At 37.0% G+C, this 10,876-nt stretch overlaps 1 protein-coding gene across 1 annotated transcript; it reads left to right on the top strand.

Moving 5' to 3' along the window:
- The first annotated feature begins 1,676 nt into the window (after nt 1-1,676).
- Nucleotides 1,677-5,612, top strand: LOC121638095 (aromatase). The gene is made up of 9 exons (XM_041982561.1): nt 1,677-1,872; nt 1,957-2,107; nt 2,194-2,348; nt 2,439-2,603; nt 2,714-2,828; nt 3,122-3,233; nt 3,324-3,486; nt 4,685-4,926; nt 5,250-5,612. The coding sequence occupies exons 1-9, from the start codon at nt 1,677-1,679 to the stop codon at nt 5,502-5,504; spliced, it is 1,554 nt and encodes a 517-aa protein (XP_041838495.1). The 3' UTR covers nt 5,505-5,612.
- Nucleotides 5,613-10,876: the final 5,264 nt, after the last annotated feature.

The raw sequence follows: 10,876 nt of genomic DNA on the forward strand, positions 1-10,876 counted from the left end.
CTGTTCTAAACAAATTTAGGGTGTCTTTTCTTCACTTTTTGCTTTTCCCATGACATTATTCCTCTCCAGTGCAGCGTCCATTTAAATGTACCTAGCTGATTATGCAATTGAAATGATGTATTTAATGACTTCAAGCAACTTTTAGGACAGCCAAAGCCAATGGCTGCTTTCCTTGGATTGACATGATTTTTGTCAATGAAAAGGGGGCACTGCAGAAAAGATTTGGGAACCACTGGCTTAACTAGTGTGCGAAATATGGGCGGATGTGGGATTTAAGAGTTAGGTGGGTAACGATCTGTTTGCTGTAAAAACAGTTCCACACTTAAGACAGTAGATGCCAGCAGCTACAAGAACTGCTGTGTGTTTACTATCATATATAAAGTCTTTCTTTTCTCTGGGAGAAAAAATACTTTTTTTTTTTCTTTGTAATGACTGATTAATCGGCAGGCCGATTAAATCAACCGATATTAGCCCTCAACTCAACACACTGAAATTTACCCTCGAATGAAGTCAATATATCTGTGCATCCCTGATAAGAATCTATTCCGGGTAGAATTATGATTTGGGCCTGTTTCCCTATATTTGGGCCACTCATTTCACTCTTGAATAATACCACAGATTTTAAAGGAAAATGTCAGGACTGTTGAGTCTTAAAAGAAACTGGGTCATGCAGCAAGCAAAGACCCAACAAGAGTATAAAATGTTCTATCAGAGAAGAAAAAATCCTTCCTACTGACTAAGTCAAAACCACCGTTCTTCTTCCTTTAATTTTAGCAGATGTTATGGATAAATGACTTGTGGACTAACTATTTTACTGGACCTTTGCTGATGCAACAGGACCATTTTTGTTTCAGTATGATCTGCTACTAGAGTACAGTATGGCTTCAAAGATAAATTGTACTGGTCAGCTTTCCAATGGTGTACAACATGCAGGTACTTAGAAGGAGACTGTGTAAAACAGGATGGGATGTCTGGCATCAGCTGGTCAAATAATAGAATGATAATTGTGTTTTTCAAAGCTTTCATTCATATTTCAAATGATGCAACTCCTTGTTTCAGTGGTGGGGCACATCTAAGATATCAGAGTCAGGCTGACTAAGTGACACTGTAATGAAAGTTACTCTTTTCTTTTACCCCAATTACATGTGGAAGAACCTGTGGGAAGCCCTTGTTTGAAAAAAAATATATAACATAACAAACTGAACTGATATATAGTTATTTGAAAAAAAAAAAGTAATTAAATAAAAAATATAATAAAAATAACACAAGGTCAGCAATCAAACAGGCTACATGGATAACTCTATCATCTTGACAGAAATAATGCAGGTGTTTCCATATTAGCACAGCCCAGCTGTTACTTGTGAGATTTTCGACTAAATTCTTTTGATGTTCAAAGGAGGTGCAATGTTTCTTATCATCAAAATGTCAAATACAAGCTTAGACCAACATGCACACGTTCAACTAAGTCCTGTACACTCAAGGGCACTGGCACAAATCCAACTCCTCAAGGTCTGGAGTGTATTGTTTACCATTTCCCTACTATGTTGTGGCTTTTGTATTACCCTGACCTGGCACATAACCAACTCAGACCGCCTATAAAGAGAAAGTCTAGGCAGCTTTTTATCATTAACACCCATCAGGTGTGAGCGGCTGCACTCAGGTTGTTTTTCCTTCTTATGGAACTGATCTCTGCTTGCGTACGGACGATGACTCCTGTAGATCTGGATGCTGTGGTGGCAGAGCTGGTCTCCATGTCCTCAAATGCTACCGCTGGCTCATCACCTGGAATCCCCATGGCGACAAGAACCCTCGTACTGCTTATCTGTTTGCTGCTGGTAGCCTGGAGTCACAGAGACAAGAAAGCTGTACCAGGTAGATTCAGTGTTTAATTATAAGTTTTGCATTGATTTTAAAACAAACTAAAATTTATTTATTTATTGACATTGATCACAACAGGTCCTTCTTTCTGTCTGGGTTTGGGGCCACTTCTGACATATTTGAGATTTATCTGGACTGGGATTGGCACAGCAAGTAATTACTACAACACCAAGTATGGAGACATTGTCAGAGTCTGGATAAATGGAGAGGAGACCCTCATCCTCAGCGGGTTTGTTATATCTTCATGCTGACATTATAAGCAAACATCAAACAAGTCAGTCAAAGTGTAAAAAGATCTGCATCTTTTTTCATCAGGGCATCTGCTGTGCATCATGTTCTCAAAAATGGGAAATATACCTCTCGTTTTGGGAGCAAGCAGGGACTCTGCTGTATTGGCATGAATGAGAAAGGCATCATATTCAACAACAACGTAGCTCTGTGGAAAAAGATTCGTGCCTATTTCACCAAAGGTAACATCTTAAACCTTAAACCATGTTGAAAAATTAAAAGACTTAAATATGATGATATCAGCATAAATCACAAACCCCGCTCTGTGTCAGCCCTAACAGGTCCAAATTTACAGCAGACAGTGGAAGTCTGTGTCTCTTCCACACAGACTCACCTGGACAGCCTGGACAGTTTGGTTCATGTAGACGTCCTCAGTTTGCTGCGCTGCACGGTGGTCGACATCTCTAACAGACTCTTCCTGGGTGTGCCCGTTAATGGTGAATATGCACATTGTAAATAAAGATTTTCTAAACTCAAGTGAGGGATCCATAAACACTGTAAATTAATCTGACTGCTGTATTGGGTTTTTTATATATACTGTGAGCAGAGAAAGAGCTGCTGCAGAAGATTCAGAAGTATTTTGATACATGGCAGACGGTGCTGATCAAACCTGACATCTACTTCAAGTTTGGCTGGATCCACCAGAGGCACAAGACAGCAGCGTGAGTGAATCCATCATTTTGCTTTGATGTTATGCTTCCTTATAAGCTTTCTTTTAAGGGATCCTTTCCTTTTTGTTTGTATAATTTTTTTTATTTATTTTATCTTTATTTTTCCAAGAGGTCCCAGTAAAGAGAAAAGGAAAATACAAAAAAAACAAAGATACATATAATCATCCCAAAGTCTGTGAAAACACAAATCCTTTTAAAATCAATCAATAAATAAAAGATGTAAATCAATTAACATAAAATGGCAAGAGTAAGAAGAAGAGGTGTTACTTATCTCTGCCTTATAGCCAGGAGCTGCAAGATGCCATAGGAAGTCTTGTAGAACAGAAAAGGAGAGATATGGAGCAGGCAGATAAGCTGGACAGCATCAACTTCACAGCAGAGCTCATATTTGCACAGGTAAGTCTTGTAATGCCAGGATGTCTTAACCTTTATTCTCCAGCAGTGTAAAACCAGGCAGTGTGTTGATGTGTCTTTGTGTGTTTTCAGAGCCATGGCGAGCTTTCTGCTGAGAACGTGAGGCAGTCCGTGCTGGAGATGGTGATCGCAGCACCCGACACTCTGTCCATTAGCCTCTTCTTCATGCTGCTACTCCTTAAACAAAATCCGCACGTGGAGCTTCAGCTGCTACAGGAAATAGACACTGTCGTAGGTAAGCAGCTTGGTGAATTCAAAACACTGGTCAAACACAGACGAGGTCAAGTTGTGTCTGCCAATGTTGCATGTCTTGCATTTAAGATGAAGCCAAGGCAGCTATCACCTATGGAAGCGTAGATGTCACTCAAATGAAAACAAAAGACCTTATTCCTGCATTTTAAATGTTAATAAATTTCTGTTAATAAATACAACTCTGAAAAAGGAGACCTTATCACGTTATAACATGATAGTGAAAATGTGAAACTTATGTTATACAGTGATACATTTTGTGATGAAAATGTGGAATATAAACCATATTCGTCTTTGAATGAGTAAACTGTGCATGCAATAGATCAGAGAAATGTCTCACTTACCAAATGGGACAAAGTTGTACTTCAAACTAGGCTGAGACCAGGTGGGATTGAACAATGGTGAAGCATGGAGGACACCGTGGCACCTTCCACTCGCTATAGACATTGCACCCTTAAACCAGACAGCACTACATAATTCCATATTTTAGTTTTCAGAAGACAACTAGGCCAAAGGCGTAACCACTGGTACATGTTAACAAAGAGCAACACACGCAGACACACACACCACAACTTATATGTGCCACTTGCTGTGTGTACAATGATAAATCAAAATAGAAGAATTCATTCTTGATAAAAAAGAACTGAAATATTTTTGCTTTCCATAAAATTTATCTTACTCCAATATTTCTAAGTCACATCACCTGCATACAGGAGGTACTTTTTATTTAATGTCCTTACAATAAAATTTATTATAATGTGATATGGGTCACGTTTTTACAGTATAACTAGATCCATAGTAAGGGTGACAGCTCTACGCTTCCGTACTCTATTTGCTGCACATTGAAGCTGCATTTTCGGTATACTGTGTCAGCAGCATGACATGTAAGTAAAAATAGTAGAAATCTGTCATACCTTTCCGGTTTATAAGGTAGTGGTATTAAAGCAACATGTATGGAAATAATTTCAGAAGTGTTCTGCAATTACTATGACAGGTGGTAATATTTTGTCACTGCTGTTTACTGCAGTTTGTTAAGGAAAGAGAGCATTCTGTTTACCAAAACAAAAACAACAAAGCTTACCATTTTCTAGGATATAAGATTTATTTCAGAATCATTGATTTAGCATTTTATTTGATGCCTCAAACAAAGTGACAGCAGAAAACAGAGTGTTATCTCCCTGCAGGTGAGAGGCAGCTTCAGAACGAGGACCTTCAAAAGTTGCAGGTACTGGAGAGCTTCATCAATGAATGCCTGCGCTTCCACCCAGTGGTGGACTTCACCATGCGTCGAGCCCTTTCTGATGACATCATAGATGGCTACAGGGTACCGAAGGGCACAAATATCATACTGAACACTGGTCGCATGCACCGGACAGAGTTTTTCCACAAAGCCAACGAATTTAGTCTGGAGAACTTCCAGAAAAATGTGAGTAGTTAAAAGCATGAAAACGTAGTAAAAGGTCTATTTTTCTAAGTAAGTGAAGTGTGAGCAATTTTGGACAAGGTTACAAATATATAGGCTTAATAATTTTTGCTTTCCTCTTTGGTTTTAAGTGGGTGTTTCTTGGCTCCAAAATGTCCCTCTTTGAACCAGCTGCACTCTTTGAATCTAGAGACACACTTAAATTGTGCTAATGTAATAAATTTGAGTGCATTATACTTCTTTTAGATGGTAAAAAATGTGTTTTTCAGGCAATCTAACTACCTCTTTCTTCTGCACTCCCTCTGCATGCTGCCACCCCCTTCCAGGCTCCTCGCCGTTATTTCCAGCCGTTTGGTTCAGGCCCTCGCGCCTGCGTAGGCAAGCACATCGCCATGGTGATGATGAAATCCATTTTGGTGACGCTGCTCTCGCAGTACTCTGTCTGCCCCCATGAGGGCTTGACCCTGGACTGCCTCCCACAGACCAACAACCTTTCCCAGCAGCCTGTAGAGCATCATCCAGACTCTGAACACCTCAGCATGACATTCTTACCCAGACAGAGAGGATGCTGGCAAACTTAGCAGTACTTATGCTTTTAAACAGATTATATACATATTCTCTTCATTATTTCATTTATATGATCTAATGTTTGTACAAAGCCGTATCGTTTAGTTTTGTTGTACATTAAGCCTGTTTCTATTGACTTGTGCATTATGTAAAATGAAAGTTTCTACATACTCTTGACAAAGTAAATGTAAATTATTATGACAAAATTATGGGTTGTTTCTTTCTTCTCTAGTTTTGAAAAATATTTAAGCTGAATGGTGTGTGTTTTCCAAACTTTGAAAACCACCCGTTTCTTTATATCATTTGAACAAAGTCTTGTTAATAGAGAAATTGTCTATTAGGAATAAGTCAAGTCAACTTGACCATTTAATACTGTGCGTACCATATTTTGATGCATTCAGTTTTATACCTATGATATCACCTCATGGTAAAGATTTAGCTCAGAACCTTGATGTATACAATCTGATACTTGCCTTCTGTCCCCTAGTGGATACCTTTTGCACTACAATAATTCAGATTTTATCACAATGTAATAAACCACAGATATATTCAAATTATTGAAATTAATATATATATACATATATATATATATATATATTGAAAGGGGCCTCAGATTTAAAAGAAAATCTACCTATTATCTCGAGGGTTGGGCTTTAAAAGGTTAACGTGTTGTAATATGGACAATCAATGTGGACAGACATACTTAAGGAGATGAAGCTGGGCTTTTTATTAAAAAAAAAAAAAAAAAGAATAAATGAAAAGAAAACAGAAAAGTCAAATAAAATCTTTGTAAGAGGATGCAAATTAATAAAAGTGCATAACACTTGGATCAAATCAGTGTAATAGGATACAACCGAGAACAAATTAAACAAAAACAATTTAAAAAAAGGTGTTAATCTAGTAAAACCTTTAGTCAACTCAAACAACTAAAATCCACATATAAAGGAGTTTTTTGTATTTGCAAATATTGGTCAGGAGAGGGCACTACAGCACATAACACAAGGTTGCAGTGTTATTCTTCAGCACAACCTAAATAAAGTAACCAACCTGATTAGTTGCTCCTCCATCTGGCAAAAACAAAACACACTTCACACACAGATGCCAGAATCTGTTATTTCCACTCTCAAAAACACCTCAATCACTTAATGGGTAGTGTAAAAGAATTGCAGAGCCTCCTCTTACAAATATGATTCATTGGTAATACTTTTGAAAAATGAGTATATAAAATATGGGAGTTTTAAATAAAAATGAGATCAAACAGGGTTACTATGCATGTTTTGGTTGTGCAGTGCATTTGTCCAGAGATGTCAGCCATCTGAGATGCGAGACAGTGAAACATCCAGAACAAAACTGCTCAGTCTCAGTTCTACTGACACAAAGCCACCTGGGACCTGCTTGTGCTGATTAAACTGAGACACAAGTGCTTGGCGTGCTTTCACCACTTCAGCAACAACTGTACAGACTGTTTAAAACTGTGTCTGCAGTGAGACTGTTCCTGCTCTGTAAGTGTTATCTCTGCTCGTGTGCAGAAATTGGTATTGTGAATGTGTTTTCTCTTTTTGTTTTGTTTTTTGTTTGTTTTTTTGTTTGTTTTGTTTTTTTTTTTTTTCATTGTTTGTGTGCAAATAAGCACTCTTTTTAGGTGCCTTGAAACCAAATGAATTCTGATTGACCTTGGATCTCCTTGAGGATGTAAAAACCTCACAAGCATTGCAGCAGCTCTGAAGGCACTTTGTTAGCTTTATCTTGAAGCTTAACCAGGGAAACATTCATCCTTTAAAAAGCTCCATCACCTCTGTTAGGAAGAATCAAGTCATTAATAATCCATTATTATTAATGACTTAATTAAATTATTTAATTAATTAACAGCAAATTCATCGCCCACTCTGAGAAATAGACTAGTCGATGAAGTTACTGTCTATTTATCAGATACACCCATGAATTAATAAAATAGTTTGTTGATATGAGCTACTGATGAAGAAGCAGCCCGTTTAAAATACACAAATTGTGTATTTTCAACTTGTTCACTCTTGACGTTTGAGTCCACTGATGAGTTCCTGCTATTTGCTTATCTGCCAAGCAGCTAGTTTATAGTTAGTTAGTTTGGTAGTATATTTGTGCTTCAAAATGAATGGAATCATTAAGTAGAGAATGACTGAAGTCTGAACAGCCCACATTAAAGACAAGCATGAGGTGGTGATTTAAGAAGTAAATTAATAGCATATTTGTAGTAGTTGACGTGCTATTTCCCAATAACAGCTGACAAGCGTGTTAACACTTACTGTCGGGTACAGGACTAGCTTCAGGGTGAAGGAGACTGTAATTATCACGTCCTCATTTAAGGGCCTTAACACTGTCACCGTCAGTCATCATCAGTATTATCTATCTATCTATCTGTCTATCTATCTATCTATCTATCTATCTATCTATCTATCTATCTATCTATCTAGCTATCTATCTATCTATCTATCTATCTATCTATCTATCTATCTATCTATCTATCTATCTATCTATCTATCTATCTATCTATCTATCTATCTATCTATCTGTTTGTCTGTCTGTCTGTCTGTCTGTCTGTCTGTCTGTCTGTTTGTCTGTCTGTCTATATATCTATATATCTATCTAACCTATCCTCTCTCTCTAACAGAGGGTAATTTAAACAGATAAGTGCCCTGTGAGACTGAGCTGAGACTCCTTAATTCTGGTCCAAAGTGCCAGACTATGATGACTTAATGATCAACCAAGGAGCTGAAATTCCTTTACACAAAAGATATTAAGGCTGAAAAGTTTCCCGATCATCTTCACAGAGAAAAATAATAGAAAATATGTGGCTCCTAACTAAGGGATGCCAGGCATCTGCTGAATAGATCTGGGCTTACATTCAATTTGTGTGTATAACTGGGGGCTGTAGTGCATGTGTGTGTGCATGTGTGGGAAGATATTACTCATGTTGTGGCGACACAAATCTGTTGGCACAGTCACGCAACAGGGACTTGTCTTCCGCAATAAGACAAAAAACATCCCCATGATGTGGATCATAAAATTTCAAGATGAAGTTATATCTAAGCTGAGGCTAAGGATCAGATTTGGTTTATATTGCGGGATCAGTTTACGCTCATTGATATGGCACATTTTAAATGAAACAGATTTAAATTGTCTAATAAAAGAAAACGAAGAAAGAAAAGAGGAGAAAGTTATATTTAGAATGATAGTACCAATTACATTAAGTTAATTAAGTCAATGACCTCTGAAGTCATCAATCCACAATTAAAGGTGACTTTAACTGTATGTGTGTGCATCTATGTTTTATTTTTTTCAGTCTCTTAATAATTTAGATCGGGTTTAGGGTCACGTGTTGACAGAAATAGCCGTGCAAGCTTTTGTGTATAAAGTCATTTGGGAAAAACTTTTAAGGAGGAATTGAAACATACTTCCAGCTTTAAAGTTCACAGATGAGCATGCTAGTAGCATAAAAACTTAACACACTGTGTCATCATATGTGCTTTAAAGTAAGTTTTCTCACTAAAAACATCAGTTGCACAAAACTATATTTTACTTGGAATTCTTATAAGGTTTTATAATATAAATGTGGTTATGGTTCCTACCTTCTTGTCTCCTTTTTCTATTTTTTTTTTTTTTTTTAAGGGCTTCCATTTTTCTTCATTTGTAGTTTTTGTCACTCACATGTTGAATATTTCCCATCTCCATTCATCTAATTTGACTTTAGCATGACAGATTTATAGAGGCAGGATGCCAGACAGCTTTTTAAAATAACCCAACATAAGAGCCCTGCAGCAAAAAGTTATACTGTCCTGATTGACAATCTGATTGATTAAATATTTTTTTTTTACCACACACACATATGCATACACACTTGCATGTTATGTGGTGCTAAAATTCTCAAATGCCAGTGGCCATACTGTGTCTCTTTAAGTCCCCTGCTGGATTAGTGCATCATTAAGAGACCATTGGTTGTCATAGAAACATCTACCAGAAAGGGAAAACTGGCAAAGTACTCATCTCTCTACATTGTGGAACAGTGTCAGTGTGGATTACACCTCCCACAGTTTGCAATGACACTGTTTTCCATGATGATGGAAGACATTTGCCTCTTTTTTTTTTTTTTTTTGCGTGTTTCTCTGCCTCATAGTGTGCATACCTTTCACTGCATATGCCAGGTCTTTTAATAGTCACAAGAAAAGTTAAAAAAAAATAAAAATAAATCAACCAGATCCCATATAGAAGATCTCTCTCATGAGGCCGTCATGTCTGAAGGAGCCCAGTCTGGAAGGCTCTGTGCCAGTGGATCAAAGGCAAACTTTCACTTCACAGCTCTTTCATGCAGCTTACTTTGCAAAGTCAGCTCATTTGTTTCCCATTGAACATCAGAAGAGAGCGATGGCACTCATCATTGCAGGAAGCGCTTCTGCTTGTTCCTATTATTATTATTTCAGTCCCCCTTATCTGCTTGCTTTCAAAACAAGCCAGTCTGGAGGTTTTGACAGCAGGTAATCAACACAGAGCTCTGTGAAACCACAGTTGGGTTTGAGTCAAAAAAGCTAGACTGCAAAAAGCTAGAGAGTTAATACTCTAGAAGTCTACTATATTATAATATTATCATAGTAATAGTAGTGTTTTTATTCAGGTAACAAACAGAAAAACTTGCATAATTCAAAAATAATGACACTACATAAAAGATCAATTACTTGCTCATTTGGTCTCCTCACATGATCTAAAGATAAAATCTATCACATGAGAAAGTTTCAGTAACACATCCAGTTCAAATTTACCCTGCTTGGATCAGATTGCTTAGATTAACAAACTAGATTAACTAGATTAAGCTAGTGTATATAAACTAGATTAAGCTAATATATATATATATATATATATATATATATATATATATATATATATATATATATATATATATATATATATATATATATATCCTACTATGATTAAAAAAAATTTACAGCAGCGCATGATAACTTCCAGGTATCTCTAGTGAAAATTGTATATTACCAAGTTCAAAATGAGCCGGATGTTGATGGTAATCCTCAACTCTCTTTGATCTCTTTTCTGTTCTGTAATTTAATTGGGTCTGAAGTTGGAGGGCTACGTAAGCAGTTACAGAAGCAAAGCTGGAGCAGTGACTAGGTCATCGTACATTCAGTGGATTGATTTTGTGCAGAGTCTCTACCTAACGGAATCTAACAGCCCAACGCCACATTTCAGTAAAACAAGCTATTCTGTCTTTTAACATGTTTTCATAAAATGTTGTTTAATATGTTTAACAAGATTCCCTGCAAATCAACTAATTTGCTTCACTTGACCTGTAAAATCCAGTTGGATGATATCACTGTTTTTATTTACTTGCCAGATTTCT

This window comes from Melanotaenia boesemani, chromosome 1 (assembly GCF_017639745.1).
Source record: "Melanotaenia boesemani isolate fMelBoe1 chromosome 1, fMelBoe1.pri, whole genome shotgun sequence".
NCBI lineage: Eukaryota > Metazoa > Chordata > Actinopteri > Atheriniformes > Melanotaeniidae > Melanotaenia > Melanotaenia boesemani.